This window comes from Bos indicus x Bos taurus, chromosome 29 (assembly GCF_003369695.1).
Source record: "Bos indicus x Bos taurus breed Angus x Brahman F1 hybrid chromosome 29, Bos_hybrid_MaternalHap_v2.0, whole genome shotgun sequence".
In the NCBI taxonomy this organism is placed as follows: domain Eukaryota; kingdom Metazoa; phylum Chordata; class Mammalia; order Artiodactyla; family Bovidae; genus Bos; species Bos indicus x Bos taurus.
In genome coordinates this window covers 21,889,437-21,907,227 of record NC_040104.1, presented here as the reverse complement: position 1 = coordinate 21,907,227, position 17,791 = coordinate 21,889,437, and the positions used below count along the sequence as shown (strand labels likewise).

At 44.3% G+C, this 17,791-nt stretch overlaps 2 protein-coding genes across 2 annotated transcripts; one reads left to right on the top strand and one right to left on the bottom strand.

Moving 5' to 3' along the window:
- Positions 1-7,942: 7,942 nt before the first annotated feature.
- PATE2 (prostate and testis expressed 2) lies at positions 7,943-9,237 on the bottom strand. Its single transcript, XM_027531955.1, has 3 exons — positions 9,186-9,237; positions 8,425-8,553; positions 7,943-8,079 (listed from the first exon to the last, which is right to left on the bottom strand). Exons 1-3 carry the CDS (start codon positions 9,235-9,237, stop codon positions 7,943-7,945), a joined length of 318 nt encoding a protein of 105 aa, XP_027387756.1.
- A 2,037-nt stretch (positions 9,238-11,274) lies between these two features.
- On the top strand, positions 11,275-17,454 carry PATE3 (prostate and testis expressed 3). Its single transcript, XM_027531954.1, has 3 exons — positions 11,275-11,281; positions 16,771-16,893; positions 17,312-17,454. Exons 1-3 carry the CDS (start codon positions 11,275-11,277, stop codon positions 17,452-17,454), a joined length of 273 nt encoding a protein of 90 aa, XP_027387755.1.
- The last annotated feature ends 337 nt before the right edge of the window (positions 17,455-17,791 follow it).

Below are 17,791 nucleotides of genomic sequence, written 5' to 3'. Positions count from 1 at the left end.
AACAGTGGAAACAGTGTCAGACTTTATTTTTTGGGCTCCAAAATCACTGCAGATGGTGACTGTAGCCATGAGATTAAAAGACGCTCACTCCTTGGAAGGAAAGTTATGGCAGACCTAGATAGCATATTCAAAAGCAGAGACATTACTTTGCCAACAAAGGTCCGTCTAGTCAAAACTATGGTTTTTCCTGTGGTCATGTATGGATGTGAGAGTTGGACTGTGAAGAAGGCTGAGCGCAGAAGAATTGATGCTTTTGAAGTGTGGTGTTGGAGAAGACTGTTGAGAGTCCCTTGGACTGCAAGGAGATCCAACCAGTCCAGTCTGAAGGAGATCAGCCCTGGGATTTCTTTGGAAGGAATGATGCTAAAGCTGAAACTTCAGTACTTTGGCCACCTCATGCAAAGAGCTGACTCATTGGAAAAGACTCTGATGCTGGGAGGGATTGGGGGCAGGAGGAGAAGGGGACAACAGAGGATGAGATGGCTGGATGGCATCACTGACTCGATGGACATGAGTCTGAGTGAATCCAGGAGTTGGTGATGGACAGGGAGGCCTGGTGTGCTGCAATTCATGGGGTGGCAAAGAGTCGGACACAACTGAGTGACTGAACTGACTGACTGAATTGATAAATTGTGCCTTCAAATGGCAGCTCTGACTACACATGTAACCTTACCAAAGCATCTTAAATTCTGGTACTTCATAAGGTTGCAGTGAGAATAAAATGAGGTACTGTGTGTCAAGGGCTTAGAGCAACAATTGGCATGAGAAAATGCTCATTATATGCTGAATGCTAAAATTAAGCTTATAGTAAATTGTTACTATATCAAGAAGGATGGTGATGAAGGAGTCCCAGAGGGTGAACAGTATTCAGTGAACCGGGGCCTATTGTGGAAACAAGATTGCATTGAGAAGCAGTTATAGGATTAAACTAAATTAGGAGAGAGGATAAGACTAACTCTCCTTTGTTTTTGTTGTTTAGTCACTAAGTTGTGTCCTGCTCTTGTGACCCCATGGACTGTGGCCCACCAGGGCCCTCTGTCTATGGGACTTCCCAAACAAGAATACTGGACTGAGTTGCTACTTCCTTCTCCAGGGAATCTTCCCGACCCAGGGATCAAACCCTTGTCTCCTGCACTGGCAGGCAGATTCTTGATCACTGAGCCACCAGGGAAGCCCCAAGTCTCCTTTATTCTCAAATATGTTTGCAAGAGGAGCCCTGTGAATACAGAGTTTGCAGAAAGTTCAGAAACAGAACTTGAAGAGGAGTACTTTGAATTGCTGCTGGATCAAACTGTTCAAATGTGGGAGCATGTCCTCTCTTGAGCTGGGGGGCAGCCAAGTGTGAGAAAGCCTCTGGGCCTGTGTTGCTCACTGCCTGTGGCTTCAAAGCAGTCAGTGCCTCAGGGTAGATGATGGCCAGTGTCCAACAGCCCTAGAATAGAAACTTGGTTTCATGGATAGTATCATAGAGAGTACATTTAGCTTATGGCCACCTATGGGAAAAAAAACTCAAAATATCTTTGCTTATATACTGCAGTTAGATAAACTATGGTGGAGGCCATGCAAACAGGAACATAGTTGGGAAATTTAGGACTCGAGAAGATTTCTGAGGCTTTTAACAGCAAAACATTACTGTATGACTCAGGGAACTCAAACCAGGGCCCTGTGACAACCTAGAGGGATGGGATGGGTTGGGAGGTTGGAGGGAGTCTCACAAGGGAGGGGACATATGTATAGCTATGGCTGATCCATGTTGATGTATGGCAGAAACCAACACAATATTGTAATTATCCTTTAATTAAATAAATTAAAAAATAGTACTGTAGAAGCTTAGATTTCATAAGATATGAGGAGGTCCTAGAAAATTCTCACTGCTTACTATAGTTAATTAAAGAGGAAGAAGATAGAAGAAACACTATGTTGGTTGGTAGGAGAAGCTTGAAGGCTCTCAAGTTGACATTCTGAACCCAAACCCAGCCTAGTTGAGAGGCACTGAAGCCCAGCAACCCAAGTCCCTCACGCAGTGGTAAAGGCTTCTGAGACTGCGAAAGGTGGTACCAGGCAAAGCTCTGTTGTATTTTATTTATTTATTTATTTTGGCCACGCAGCATGTGGGATCTTGGCTCTCAGACCAGGGATCTGACCCACACCCCTTAGAGTAGAAGCACTGAGTCTTAACCACTGGACTGCCAGGGAAGTCCAGTTTTATCTTTTATGTGATTTTTCACTTTTGCCTCCTGCAGGAACCAACCTGACCCCAATGCATCCTGGGTAAGCCTCTGTCCAGGAATAAAACAAGATTTGGTATAAAACAGAAGAAAGCTAAAATAATGTAGTAATATGCAGTGTGTGTGTGTGTGTGTGTGTGTGTGAGAGAGAGAGAGAGAGAGAACACGGTGTTGTGTCCAAGTCTTTGGGACCCCAAGGACTGTAGCCTGCCAGGCTCCTCTGTCCATGGGATTTTCCAGACAAGAATACTGGAGTAGGTTGAGATTTTTTCCTCCAGGGGACCCAGGGATGGAAACTGCATCTCCTGCATTAACAGGAGTGTTTTTGGTTTTTTTTTCCAAATTTCTTTTTTTTTTAATTTTATTTTATTTTTAAACTTTACATAATTGTATTAGTTTTGCCAAATATCAAAATGAATCCGCCACAGGTATACATGTGTTTCCCATCCTGAACCCTCCTCCTTCCTCCCTCCCCATACCATCCCTCTGGGTCGTCCCAGTGCACCAGCCCCAAGCATCCAGTATCGTGCATCGAACCTGGACTGGCATCTTGTTTCATACATGATATTTTACATGTTTCAATGTCATTCTCCCAAATCTTCCCACCCTCTCCCTCTCCCATAGAGTCCATAAGACTGTTCTATACATCAGTGTCTCTTTTGCTGTCTCGTACACCTGGGAAGCCCTGTAATAGGCAGGGTTTTATATTTTTAAAACATATTTTGCAACAAGACAATAGCCTAGTAAGCCAGGGAATTACTCTGAGGAGTTTCCCAAATTCCTTTCCCTTTCGTTTATGGTGGAACCTGGGAGACACCCATGGGATGATTCTCTTTACAGTGTAAAGGGTATGCCCGGTCTCCCCAGTCCCCTGCATCAGCTTGACCCTAGGATAAGACAAAGGTGGGGGCAGGGGGAGGAGAGGGAGCAAAATATCAGAGTCTCACAGGCAGTGAAAAGAGGTAATTGATTTTGATTACAAGGGAATTTAGGTTGTTACTACACAATGATGGCATGAAGAACTTTTTTGAAAACCATAGGATATGCTGAAATATCTTTAGTACTCTCTTGTCCAGTAGTCTTGTTCAATAGTAACCTGTAATGATGCTATAAGGACAAAACCACCAAGAGTTCAGATCATACAGGATTGAAGGCTGGAATATGCCATCAGGTCAAGAGCCCTGTCCAGCTGAGACATGGGCGGAAGTGAGAGAAGGTGGAGCAGGCAGTGTGAATGCAGCTGTGACTGTCATCTTCGGCCTCATGTCCAGTTACAAAAGTGAGGACTGCATCAAAGATTTACACTGCTTGATCGTTTCAAGTCTCTCCCTTGACTCCCACTAGAAAGAGCCCTGAAAGTTGAACTTGAAAGTTGTTAGTCGCTTGGTTGTGTCCAACTCTTTTTGACCCCCATGGACTGTGGTCCACCAGGCTCCTCTGTCCAGGCAAGAATACTGGAGTGGGTAGCCATCCCTTCTCCAGAGGAGCTTCCTGACACAGGGATTGAGTCTATGTCTCCTGCACAGATTGAACATGTGCATTGCAGGCAGATTTTTTTTTTTTTAACCACTGAGCCACCTGGAAGTCCAGAAAGAGCCCTGGGTGGTAGCTATTTCCTAGATTTTGGTGAAAATATGACTGAATTGCTATCATCTCCCAAGGTTGCAATGGGAAGTTTTTCATTCCCTGTGCTGGGAATGTAGTTTCCACTTAAATGAAAGAAAACGGGTACAGAGATCAATTCTCTATCCTTTTCCACTCTGCTCTCTGACCCATTGGAGACTTTTTTTCCTCTTGTTTCCACAATTCTTTCTTTGACAACAATAGACAATCATGGTAACAGGTCTTTTGTTGTTGTTTATATTTATTATATAAAATTTTCACCTAGGTCTTATTCTGTTCATTTGTTCAAGTTGGAAAATGCAAATAGGAATAATATCCCAAGATGTGGTAAACCAAAAGAAAAGTCTCTCCAAGATTAGAGCAATGTTATCTGGCTGCTGCTGCTGCTGCTGCTGCTGCTAAGTCGCTTCAGTCGTGTCCGACTCTGTGCGACCCATAGACAGCAGCCCACCAGGCTCCCCCATCCCTGGGATGCTCCAGGCAAGGACACTGGAGTGGGTTGCCATTTCCTTCTCCAATGCATGAAAGTGAAAAGTGAAAGTGAAGTTGCTCAGTCGTGTCCAACTCTAGCGACCCCATGGACTGCAGCCTCCCAGGCTCCTCCATCCATGGGATTTTCCAGGCAAAAGTACTGGAGTGGGTGCCATCGCTTTCTCTGTATCTGGCTGCAAGGAAGCCTAATAAGGGCAATTCACACACCACACGCACTATCACTCAGAGGTACCAAAATGTAACATTTGTAACTCAACCTCATCTTGTTTTATTTTAGTACTTATAAAATTTTTTGCTCTGGCCACATCACATGGCTTGTGGGATCTTAGTTCCCCAACCAGGGATCAAACCTATGTCCTCAGCAGTGAAAGTGCAGAGTCCTAACCATGGGACCACTGGGCAATTCCCTCATCTTGTTTTAGTGCTCTGTGCCCTATGATGGTAGAAAACACTTGGCCTTCTCAACCTAAAATTTTCAGGGGGAGTCAAGAAAGCAAGGGAGGTCAGGGGAAATGTTAGCAATAACATGGTCTCAACTGGAGACTGGCTTTAGTCAGATCCCACAGCAAAGCTCTGGCACAAGAACTGCCACAGACTTAGTCCCAACTTGATGGGAGGAGTTGGCCATTTGTTGGCTGAGGTGTTTGCTCTAGTTGGGAGCTTAGTATCCAGGTGAGGCAGCTCCCATTTGGCAGAGGGCTATTCTCCAGAGAAGGAAATAGCTGTGAGTTGTCATAGACCAACACTCAGTGCAGTTGAGTGACAGGTACACTGATCAGGAAAAAGGATTCCAGCAGGGCACCAAGGTCAAATAAAAGTCATCCATGTATAATGTCATATTCAGTGCTTTAATGCTGAGAGTACCAATGCTTGTTCTTGAAAGATTAAGGAAAGTTTTTAAAAATTAGAAACTTCTTGTTCAACAAAGCCAAGTTTTGTCTAAACATTGATTCACAAATATTTTTTAAAGTCTATTTTGAAACCCAATAGAAAACAATGATCTCTCTCTTTCTTTTTTTCTTTTTCCTAGATTATGTCTCCCAGCCCCATAATTCAACAGGTGAGAGAGCCTATATAAAGTCAGAAATAAAGATATGCTGTTTCCCCTAAATGTCCATCCACAGATGAATGGACAAAGAAGATGCAGTACATATGTACAATGGAATATTACTCAGCCATTAAAAGGAAGGAAAGAATGCCATTTGCAGCAACATGGATGCGCCTAGAGATTACCATACTAAGTGAAGTAAGTCAGACAGAAAAAGCAAGCACCGTATGATACCACTTGTATGTAGAATCTAAAATATGACACAGATGAACATATCTGTGAAACAGACTCACAGACATATGAAACAGGCTGTGATTAACAATGGGGGTGAGGTATAGGGGACGGAAGGGTTGGGAGTTTGGAGTCAGCAGATGCAAACTATTATATTTAGGACGGATAAACAACAAGGACCTACTATATAGCAAAGGGAACTATATTCAATATCCTGTGATAAACATATGGAAAAGAATATATGTATATGTATAACTGAATCCCTTAGCTGTAATTTCTGCTATAGCAGAAATTAACACAACACTGTAAATCAAATATACTTCAATAAAAATTTTTTAAAATATGTGTTTCCTTAACTCAAAATATCCCTGTTCGATTGACTTTTCCAACCTGCCTGCCTATTTTTAAAAAGTTATGTACACGTCTCTCTTTATCCCAGCTTTGTATGGATAAAATCCCAAATGAGAATATCTCAGGAAGGATTATATTTTCAGACACAGGCAAAGGCAGAGACTACACCAGACTATTCAAGTAGAGGGGTGATCGGTTTATTGTAAGAATCTCATGTGGCATAATAAGGGAGAAAATTGATCATGGAAATCCAGGACCAAGAACTGCAGTATGCGTCATTCACAGGGAGAGAAATGCTGGGGTTACTTCATACCCGAGGAGGCTTCGCCACCTTGGCCACAGGTGTGCAGTTCCACCACCAATGCTGAGTGGTCTCTCTCTGCCTGTCTGTTTTATTATATTAGGGAGGGAGGGATGGAAAAATGGAGAGAGGTGGAGGGAGGGGGAGGTGGGGAGGGGGAGGGGGAGGGGAGGAGGCAGGGAGGGGGCGGGGGAGGGATCTGCATCTCTTCCCACCACTGTTGTTGTTGTTCAGTCGCTCAGTCATGTCCCACTCTTTGCGACCCCAAGGTCTGCAGCACTCCAGGCTTCCCTGTCCATCTCCAACTCCTGGAACATGCTCAGATTCATTTCCATCGAGTCAGTGATGCCATCCAACCATCTCATCTTCTGTCGCCCCCTTCTCCTCTTGCCCTCAATCTTTCCCAGCATCAGGGTCTTTTCCAATGAGTGGCTATTTATATCAGGCGGTCAAGTATTGGAGCTTCAGCTTCAGCCCCTCAGTGAATATTGAGGGTTGATTTCCTGTAGGGCTGACTGTCTTGATCTCCCACCACCAGTAGCTTTCGCTGTATCACTCCTTCTGCTTACTCATAACTGCATCTTACATACGGCTCTCTGTAACTAGAACACTACTGCATGGAGTCGCTATACGTTCCATTATCTTCACCTGCTTTATTATCAACATTTTTGTCTCACATTTTTATGAGAAGAAACAGATTAGCCATTCTGGCACAAGGTCTCCATTTCCAATTCAATCACTTGGTTCAACCAAGTGGTCAGAGAGGGTGATGGCAGCTCCACCCACAACAAACTGTTTCTTGAATCTTAATTTCCACAAACTGAAATGCCCCTAAAATAGTTCTTGAAGCCTCATTCCTGTTTGTCCAGTTTTTTCTTGGCCTGAGATTCCCCCCAAGAGGTCTACAAGAGAAAGATGTGGCTCATGTTGCCAGCAGATTAGAAAAGTCGAGTTAGTCTTCTCTAATTGCCATAACCCAGGGACACAAGGAGAGTGCCAGGGCTAATCCAGAGAATCCTAGCCCAGAGCAGTGAGTATGAATGAGGATAAAGTGTGGTTGCAGAATTCCCAGTACTGGTTTGGGATGATTTTGACACAAGTCTTTGCATTTCCATTCAGAATGGGATAAATAAAACAGACATTTATGTGATTAAAATAAGATTTGATACTACTACATTACCTAAAGTTGGCTTCTCAGGTGGCTCAGACTGTAAAGAATCTGCCTGCCAATGCAGGAGACCCAGGTTCAATCCTTGGGTTGAAAAGGTCCCCTGGAGAAGGGAATGGCAACCCAGTACAGTATTCTTGCCTGGAGAATTCCATGGACAGAGAAACTTGGTGAGCTACTGTCCATAGGGTCACAAAGAGGCGGACGTGACTGAGTGACTAACACTTTGCTTTTCCATATAGGACATAATGAATAACCAACTGAAATCTCAACAATATCCATGGCAGTACCATCATAAAAAACCCAAAACCTTGTAAATAGGGATTTGCAAAAATTCTGTCTGGGGCTCCATCATTAATAATGACTCCTCTTTTAACTACCTGCTGATTTTCTCACTCCCTGCCACTGGTTAGAAAAGGAGAACAAAATATAGGTTTGGCAAAAAACATAAAGGGGATAATGAGTTGAAGAATAATCAAAACTCCAGAAGAGATGCAGAACTAGACACCTTCGGGGAGGTTGCAGTAGCTTTTATGTTTGCAACAGATGAGCTCTGTTCTCTTCTCAAAACTTAAGAAGTTGATGTCCTCACAGTTGGCCTTACACGACAGTTTTGAATAAAAGTACATACTCCGCCCTGAGGATGTGAAAGAAAGGAAATACAGCCATGATGACTCTGTTTTCTCCTACCATATTCCTAGGAATCACCTTTCTTCAGACCGTCACTGACTTTTCTCTAGACCCTAGTGAGCTAAGACGGAATCTATTAATTACTGACCCAGAGAACGGATTTTATTTTCTAACTTAGAGGGGGACATTCACCTCTCCTTCACTCAATACTGTCTTAAAGAAAAGTCCAGCTTTGCAGGACCATCCCATCCTTACCCATCGACTCACCCATGTGTCCTAATGATGAAAGGAGGCGACTGCCTCTAAGTGGGGGAGAGGCGGCTACTTCTCAGTTACTCTATGCCCACACTACCTTTTCTGGTAAGGACGTAGATGTTTTCAACAGCACATGTCTGTTTGTACTTCAGGGTGCAGGACCTCATGGCTTCATAGCATATCCCGAGATGATATTTTTTACATTTGTAACACATCGTTGAAGGCTCTGCCAGACACAGAAAGAGGTGCTTATAGGATGCGGTTTTATGGTGAAGGTTCTCCAGGTGGGGGGCTTCCCAACAGGAACTTACTACCGCCCAGTGCTCCCCAACTTTTCTTGGGACCCTGACTCCTTTGATAATCTTGTGAAAGCAAACTTGTACAGACAGGTTTAAATCAAACCCTGAATGTAATCTCAAGAGGTCAGAGTTCCCCTAAAAATTTATCTCTGGTCCCCAAGTAATGAGTCCCTTATCTAGCCTGATGATTTTGTTCAGTAATGGAGAAAAGGAAGCAAAGACAGGGATTTTAGCTCCCTAACTTCACAAAATGGACTAAATTGGTAAGATCAAACTCCTAGGATTTTACAGGAAGAATGGATTACAGCTTTCTCGAAAGAGGGAGGGAGAGGTACTCCTAAAGTGTCACCAATAACCTTTTTACCGAGGACTTTAGACTAGCCATGGTCGTACCTTTCATGTGTTCATAAAATTCACCTGTGAAAAGAGAAGTTTTTCTTATCATAGCTGCATATGCATCTGCCAAAGCCCCAAGAGCCAATTCTGGAAGTTTCTCCTCCCCTAGCGCCTTCCTTTCTCTTAACCAGCAACCAGCCCTCCCTTTGCCTCCAGGACTCACCCTTACTCATGCAGACTACAATGACAATGTGCAGCAGAAACAGAACAGACATCCTGGGACTTTGGTCATGTGCAGTTGCCTGTGGAAGGCCCTGGTTGATCTCCATCCATGTTCTGTCCTTGGGCTATTCTTCTAAATCATATAATCATAAAATTAGTATCTCAGTGTTCCCAGAAAGAACCAAAGCACCAACTCCAGTCCAGTGCCCATAAACCATCTATTGTAATATTCTCCTCTATAGCTAAGCCTTGTGCTCTGCAAGGGAAGACAAGTCTCTTTGCCACATTTTAACCTTTTAAGACAGGGTTTGGATACTTTCTTTCCTTTTAGCTCTTTTTGATAATCTCAGAATAATCAGATTTGTCATTGTCTCACTTAGACTGAGGCGTGTGCTTCAGTCATATCCAACTCTTTGTCGCCCTGTGGACTGTAGCCCACCAGGCTCCTCTGCCCATTGGATTCTCCAGGCAAGAATACTGGAGTGGGTCGCCGTGCCCTCCTCCAGGGGATCTTCCTCACATAGGGATCGAACCCCACGTCTCTTTCGTCTCCTGCATTGGCAGTCGGGTTCTTTACCACTAGTGCCACCTGGGAAGCCCTAGACTGAGGCACCAGGAATTAAATCCAGGATTTCAAGTATGGTCTGAATGTGAGGGAAACACCAAAGTGTCCCTGCTGTGGTGTAGCAAAGGGAAGTTTCAGGAGAAGGAGAGATGTGCCTACTTTGACTTCAGGTGTTATTAATTGATGTCTTTTTAAAAAGTAAATATTTTCTACACACATACCAAATGGCTGCTGCTGCTGTGAAGTCGCTTCAGTCGTGTCCGACTCTGTGCAACCCCATAGACGGCAGCCCACCAGGCTCCCCCGTCCCTGGGATTCTCCAGGCAAGAACACTGGAGTGGGTTGCCATTTCCTTCTCTGACGCATGAAAGTGAAAAGTGAAAGTGAAGTTGCTTAGTCGTGTCCAACTCTTAACGACCCCATGGACTGCAGCCTACCAGGCTCCTCCATCCATGGGATTTTCCAGGCAAAAGTACTGGAGTGGGGTGCCATTGCCTTCTCCGAATGGCAGTATTATAAAAAGAGAAGATACCAAGCAAATCAGGCCACAAATCTGCAGCATCATGAAGGTTAGTGGCTAGTTAAGGTGAACACAAGTACATCAGCCACAGCTGACTTGGAGACCTAGATAAAGGACATTCAAATTTGACTGCATGACCAGGGATGGTGTCCCTGAAGAAAGGATACTTGTGCAGGACTCTGAAAGCTGCTGCTGCTGCTAAGTCACTTCAGTTATGTCTGACTCTGTGCGACCCCACAGACGGCAGCCCACCAGGCTCCCCTGTCCCTGGGATTCTCCAGGCAAGAACACTGGAGTGGGTTGCCATTTCCTCCTCCAATGCATGAAAGTGAAAAGTGAAAGTGAAGTTGCTTAGTCATATCTGACTCTTTGCGACCCCATGGACTGCAGCCTACCAGACTCCTCCATCCATGGGATATTCCAGGCAAGAGTACTGGAGTTGGGTGCCATCTAGTGATGTGTTATTAATAGCTAGAATAAGTGAATAGGGTTGATGTTGTTGTTGTTCAGTCACTGATCTTGTCCGACTCTTTATGACCCCATGAACTGCAGCACACCAGGCCTCCCTTCACTATCTCCCAGAGTTTTCTCAAACTCATGTCCATTGAGTCAGTGATGCCATATACCCATCCCATCCTCTGTGGTCCCCTTCTCCTCCTGCCCTCAATCTTTCCCACCATCAGGGTCTTTTCCAATAAGTCAACTCTTTGCATCAAGTGGCCAAAGTATTGGAGCTTCAGCTTCAGCATCAGTCCTTCCAATGAATATTCAGGGTTGATTTCCTTTAGGATTGACTGATTTGATCTCCTTGCAGTCCAAGGGACTCTCAAGAGTCTTCTCCAGCACCACAATAGGGTGGTGAATAAGGACAGGCACCCAAAGGCACAGCAAATGTCAAAGTGCAGAGATATCAAGCAACCTGCCACATGGGGATGAGAGCTGGTCATGTGGTTCTAGAGACATGGGTGAGCAAGAAACTCAGAGAGATGCATCTTGCTGGAGGTGATGGCAGGTAAGTGGAGAGAGGGGCTGCAGGGGACGATGTTCAGTGCTTGCTACTGAGATTACTTAGTCCCATGCACATAAAGTGGGAGTTCTTGCTCACTATTACAAGTGCAAGATGTCAATGAAAAGCATCATTTTTCCCAGGACTGGATAAGACATTAAAGTACCACTCTTCTGTACCGATACTGAATTCTAGAAAGGACATCTTCCTTTATCCCAGGCTCAAGTTTGGTACACATGTGGGTTCAGATCCTGGCTCTGCTGCTTGCCAGTATTGTGACTCTGGGTACGTTACCAATGTTGAGAATGAATTTTCATCATAAGATTGGTGTTAGTTGTATATTCAAGTCTGCGTGGAGGCCGTGGAAACTATCAAACATAAATCCCTTGTGCAGGGCTTAAAACTTCAGGAGCTGCCGAGGTCCAGCCCCGGCTGATCCAGGGTATTTGAAGGAGAGACGGCCTAGGCGACTATTTATATATTAATTAGAGATATAAGAGTAATAGAATGAGGATAGCTCAGTAGGAAAATTCAGTGGAGAAAAGAGGCTGAGTAGCTTGGTTTACGCGGGAGACCAATAAAACTTCAAGACAAGAAGTTTGCACCACTTACATAAGCCGCAGGCGTCCTTCCGTTCTCCTGAAGGAGAGGAGACACTGAGGCCTCCCCGGTCGGATCTTAGAAGCCCAGGCATAATTAGTAAGCGTGGTGGGTTCCGCACTCCCAATGGAGACTCAGCTGGAAGTTAAAGGGAAGAATGACATGGGGAGACCAAGCTTTGGTGAGCAAGGCCCGTAGCTTTATTTTCAACAGGGGCTTATATACCCTAAGTTACACATAGAGGATAATAGGGGATGCAAAGTCAGCAGTTTTTGATCCTTATCAAAAACCAGGGTTTCTTTCCTGCAAATTTATCGTATACAAATGGTTTAGGTGATTTACATCATCTTCTGGCCAGAAGGCCTATTAACATTTTATGACTCTTGACAAGGACTTATCAACAAAGACTTATTTTCTCTAAGAGTAATTATTTTAAGGTTTGGCGCCATCTTCCGAAGATAAAATTGCATTCCTATAGGGCGGATGTGTAATGGGTTTACAACAAAGGAAAGAATTTATTACCTTAAGGGTCTAAAGTTACTAACACCAAGGCCACTACTTATTTTTTCTACATACAAACTATTAATTAATACATATTCAAGGATACAATTCAGGGGATGTGAAAACTTGGCAACAAACATTGGCTCATCAATGAAATCCCTTACTAGTCTTATTCTGACAGTTTCTAACTCTCTGAGAGGCTCTAAGCTATTTGAATATCTTAAGCTTCCCGTGCCTCTTGAGGCTGGGAGACTGTAAACAATCGTATGCATAGCTGTAGGAGTCCGGGTAAATTTGTCAGGCGAGTTAGAGAGCCATCTGAGCGGTTTGTATTTAAACACTCCTAATTGCCCAGGAACTTTATTAATTGGAGCTGTAAGTTAACTCTTTGACAGAGAGAGTGAGATGGTGGTAGGGAACAGCCCCCAGTAAAGTCAGAGGTGAGAGCACAAAGCAATAAAGTAGGCAGACTCTGGTTTTTTGGGGGGTAGATGCTCGAGAATATCCGGGGGGACTCCTGAGGCTCAATCCCACCTTTGCGTATGTCGAGCCTCCTTCCTCATGACCTTTGTCACGAGTGGAATGCCTCACCGGCTCCCGGCAAGGAGCAGTCTGGGTCCTTTTGCTAGGGTAGGTGTCAGAAACTTCAGTCAAAGGAGCCACGTGTGGGAAAGGGCACCTGGCCAGGAAAGCTGGTGATGGAGTAGCTGTGGCTGTGGTTTTGGCATCCAAGGGTCAAGAGCTGTGAAGATGATAATTGGGAGCATCATGTCATATATTGTTTCATCAAGGCTTCCCTTGGGCTTTGGGTGTTGGAAAAGATGGAAAGACTGACAGCTTCTTCTGGAATGAACTTTGGAGACACCATCAGTTTCAGAACAAACTGATTAATTTGCTTTGGGTGGGTTAGCAGCTGGGAACTAATTGAGTTCTGAGTCATTGAAGACTGCATGAGAACTGGGTCTGTTCTCACAGCTCGAGCTTGAGGTCACCCACGTGCTGATGATGCCCAGTTTTACATCTCTACCTCTGACCTCTATTTTGAGTTCCAGATTCACATCTACAAATATCCATTCTACTTTAGATACCACAGTACATTGTTTCCAAGAGAAAATTTGATGGGTGAGGGACGAGAAGTAAGACCAGAGAACCTAGTGCGTGGGTGGCATTGCAAAATTCTACAGTCCTAACTGGAAATAGGAAAGAGGTTCCAAACTCAGTGGGGCTTTCAGAAAATATCTGCCAGAGGGCACCTTGAAGGCAGTAGCATAGAAATTGGGCAAACCCTCTGTGGTTTAACCTAGAATTTCTTCTTCCTTTGCTTTAATTCTAGAGTCACTCTCTTTAAAGATAGAGAAGAGGAAACAGGTGGCACACAAAGGCTCAGAAGCTTGCCTTCTTGATAAGCCTTTGGAAATTCTTGAAAAGTGATATCCCAGTTTCTCACATCTTCTTCTGAAAGATAGAAGATAGAAAACTGGATTCATAGACTTCACAAAGTTGACTTCGATTCTAGAATCAATTATTTTCAAAGGAACAGACTCATGTTAAAGGCCTATGGTTCTCTTCTTAGGCAGAGATGGACTCAACACTGTGCTCATTTAAAAGAAACATCATAAATTTCATGGCACTTGAGCTAAGGCTTGATTTCACCCAATTGTTACCTGTCCTCTAAAAATGTCATACTTGAGACATTTTGAAGGACATACCGTTCCTACAGCTAAAGAACATGTCATTAAATGAGTTCACGATAGCAGATTCCTATTATCTCTAGCCAAAGTACCATATGTTCACTGATGGGTCAGTGAACTGTCAAAGACTGACAGTGCCTGAACCAGTCATAGTTTTCAGTGGTTTACCCATGGTGAACCTCACCTGAGTTAATTTTTGTAGAGACAGATCCCTAAAGCATCTGGGCCAAACTGGCCAGATACACAATATAAATTCTCAAAAGATCAAGCCATGTGATAATCCTAGAGACGATTTCACAGCCCTACAAGGTAAATATCTCCTGGCCTTGGGAAACAGATTTCTGGTAAAATGAGAGAGTTCTGGGCTGAGCATCAGAAGTTCTAATTGGAAGGCCCAGCTTAGTCATGGATGATCCCATCTTTTCACTTCCTTCACTCTTCTTTTGCTCACCCATAAGACGTGCAGCTAGGTGAGCTTTTTTTTGATCTTATTTGTTGCCCTGCTCTCATACATGAAACTGTGCTTGGCCAATAAAAGTGCTCAATGAATATTAGTTGAATGTATGAACAAACCTCCAAGAGGCATTCAATCAAAATGGTTAAAGGTATGGCTTCTGGAACTAGAAGATCTTGCTCTGAATCCTGGCACTATAAGTCACTAGATATGTGATCTTGGGAAAGATACTGGACCTCACCAGGCCTTAGCTTCCTTCTCTGTGAAATTAGAATAAGAATAATAACTACATTAATAATAATTACTTTGATGAATAGTATATATATATATATATATATATATATATATACAAAAAAAAAGTTAACTTCATGTAAATGCCAACATTTTTTAACTACCATCCTCTGTGATAGGCAGAGAAAGCAAGAAACTGCAGCGCCCAGAGATGACTGTGGGCCTGGTTCCCCTCAGGCATGAATAATCCCTGCCCTGTGATGAAGGGCAAGGTTTCCTCTTGTAGCCTACAGGCCTGTGTGTGCTGCCCCTGGCTTCTTTTCTTCCTGTGCGAGGGACTTCTCTGTCAAGATGGGCAGACACTTCTTGTTGCTTTTATTCCTCCTCGGCTGCCCCTTGGGTGAGTCAAGAGACTTGAGAAGCGGGCTCCAGAGCCAGGATCGAGGGGGCTCCCTGGGACACTCTGTATGTGTGGGTGGTGTCCAGGCTGGGCTGAGTCTTGACTACATTTATATGGGAGGGGAAGCCAGCCTTTAGAGTGCTCCCTGGGCCTCGGTGCCAACTTGTCTGACCTTTATAACATTCTACCATTCCCCACCAAGGGCTCAAGCCTCTATGGCTGCCCCTGTAGGGCTCCCCTACCAGTCTGTCCCTACCATTCCCCATAATCAAAACTCTTAGCAAGATATCCTTCAGTACATTCTTCCCATATATAAATCTGTGCCCTATTTGCTGAGGGAGCTGGTCAGTCTGCAGTGAATAATTTCATAGTTGGCTTTAGTGACATCAAGGGTTTTGATACCCTTACCAGGGATTTTTATATTCAAACAAGTGATTGTAGTAAAGAAAATACTGGATGCACTGGGATCAGACAGGTTAAAAAATAATTCAGTCACTGTCTTAAATTCTCTGGTTGCTCATCTGGGAAATGGGGAAATACTTAGTTACAAGGCTTTTGTGAGCATTAAATCAGATAATAAGGAAAGAGAACATGGCCCAAACGAGATGCTCAAGAAATGATACTTTCTCATATAGGTGTATTTAGGAGCATTTTTTAAAATTAAACTTTATTTCAATCAGTTCACCCCACAGTACCACATAAAGTGGCACTGACTACGGTATATGATTCAGGAGGCTTTCACATAGATTCAGTTTGAAGTTCAAAACAGACTATATCGCCTAACCATATCTAAGTGATGAATATCAGAAATCCCATCAGAGTAATGGGTCAAACACTTTAAAGCATTCAGCCTTATTATCCCACTCTATCTACATTGCTGCCAAGTAAGCCAGGTTAGCATTAACAGAATCATCTTTAAGCCGGAAAATCCATGCCACAGAGGCTAAATCTTTGCTCAAAGTTACCAGGTTAAAGGGGCTTCCCTGGTGGCTCAGATGGTAAAGAATCCGCCTTCAGTTCAATCCCAGGGTTGGGGAGATCCCCTGGAAAAGGGAATGGCTACCCACTCTAGTTTTCTTGCCTGGAGAATTCCATGGACAGAGGAGACTGGAGAGCAGTCCATGGGGTCACAAAAGAGTAGACACTTCACTTTTACCAGGTTAAAAGGGCTAAATTGGGGGTCAGAATCCTTTTGCTCTCACAATGACATTTTTCCGGATGTGGAGTTGGTGAGAGCTCAAACTGCTCACTCCCTGATCCCAAACACCCGCAAGCCCACTCCCAGGTCTAGATAGGTCTGCTGCTAGGCTGCTGCTAAATCGCTTCAGTCGTGTCTGACTCTGTATGACCCCATAGACGGCAGCCCACCAGGCTCACCTGTCCCTGCGATTCTCCAGGCAGGAACACTGGAGTGGGTTGCCATTTCCTTCTCTAATGCATGAAAGTGAAAAGTGAAAGGGAAGTCGCTCAGTCGTGTCCAACTCTTAGCGACCTCATGGACTGCAGCCCACCAGGCTCCTCCGTCCATGGGATTTTCCAGGCAAGAGTGCTGGAGTGGGGTGCCATTTCTTCTAAGTCTCTGCCTCCCCTGGCCTTACACCAGCTCTGTGCTCTCCAGCAGTGACACCACTGAGATGCATAACCTGCCACCTTCGTACACAGACGGATCGCTGTAGAAGAGGCTTTGGAGTCTGTGTTGCTAAGAATTATGAGAGCTGCATGATCTTAAAGATCTTCCAGGGTAAGTCAGAGGGTCCGGGGAGGTGCTGTGAGATTCCTAGAAAATTCTTAGGAGAGCAAATATCTATCTCAGGCTAAGGTCAATTCAAGAGAGGAACCAAAGTGCCACAAACCCCAGGGTACGGGACCCTGTGCATGCAGACTGAAGAGGACTTGGGGAAACGAGCCAGGAGGAAGAAACTTGAGTACAGAGGGTTGAAGTTTTCCAGGGAACTTAGGCAAATAACTCCTGCAGGGGACCCGTGATGTCTTCCTCTCCCTGCCTGAGTCCCCTTGGGAAGTACAAGATGGGAAGCCAACCCCAGACCTACCCTGATGCCCTATTAAATGTTTACAGACAGGACTAGTGCCACATGTGACTTGTCTTTAAAAGAACTTAGATCGCTGGCTGATTTTTCTATGATTCCTTCTTATTACAGGTGGCACCCTCCAGTTATCGTATCTGGTGTGTCAGAGATTCTGCAGAGATCTGACATACAGTTTCCAGGGTCGAATTTATGTTCACAAATGCTGCAACTACAATTATTGTAACTTCAAAACGCTAAAATACTTCTACTCCTGAGTTGTCCCTTTAAAATGTTACCAATACTTCTCTGCCTTCACAGTTGGCCTGCCCTGGCTTTTCTGCCCTGTCTGTTCTGGAGGGACCCCAGCCCTCTCTGTAACTCAGTGGTAGCCTTGCTATTGCCGAAGCTCGGTTTCTACCTCAGTCGGAGGATTACCACCCTGAACAACAGAATTCTCGCATTACAAGGACTGGCATTTCTGTACTTCGAGAAGCTTACCCTCAGAAGCACAGTAGAAAATTTTAAAATAAGACCATTCTAGATCCTGGTGGAGTATCTTAGCAAGTGGAGGTGGACTAGAAATTCTTCAGCTGAAAATTCACAAAAGTTTTT

What these genes read in the sequence shown, in the direction of transcription:
- PATE2 (XM_027531955.1), bottom strand. Translation starts at nt 9,237, where the DNA reads ATGTCTGTTCTGTTTCTGCTGCACATTGTCATTGTAGTCTGCATGAGT. An exon ending in TGTAGTCTGCATGAGTAAGG is followed by an intron (nt 8,554 to 9,185) that starts GTGAGTCCTGGA and finishes TGTGTCTGGCAG; the next exon opens with AGCCTTCAACGATGTGTTAC. An exon ending in CTACGTCCTTACCAGAAAAG is followed by an intron (nt 8,080 to 8,424) that starts GTAGTGTGGGCA and finishes TCACATCCTCAG; the next exon opens with GGCGGAGTATGTACTTTTAT.
- PATE3 (XM_027531954.1), top strand. An exon ending in GATCTTAAAGATCTTCCAGG is followed by an intron (nt 16,894 to 17,311) that starts GTAAGTCAGAGG and finishes TTCTTATTACAG; the next exon opens with GTGGCACCCTCCAGTTATCG.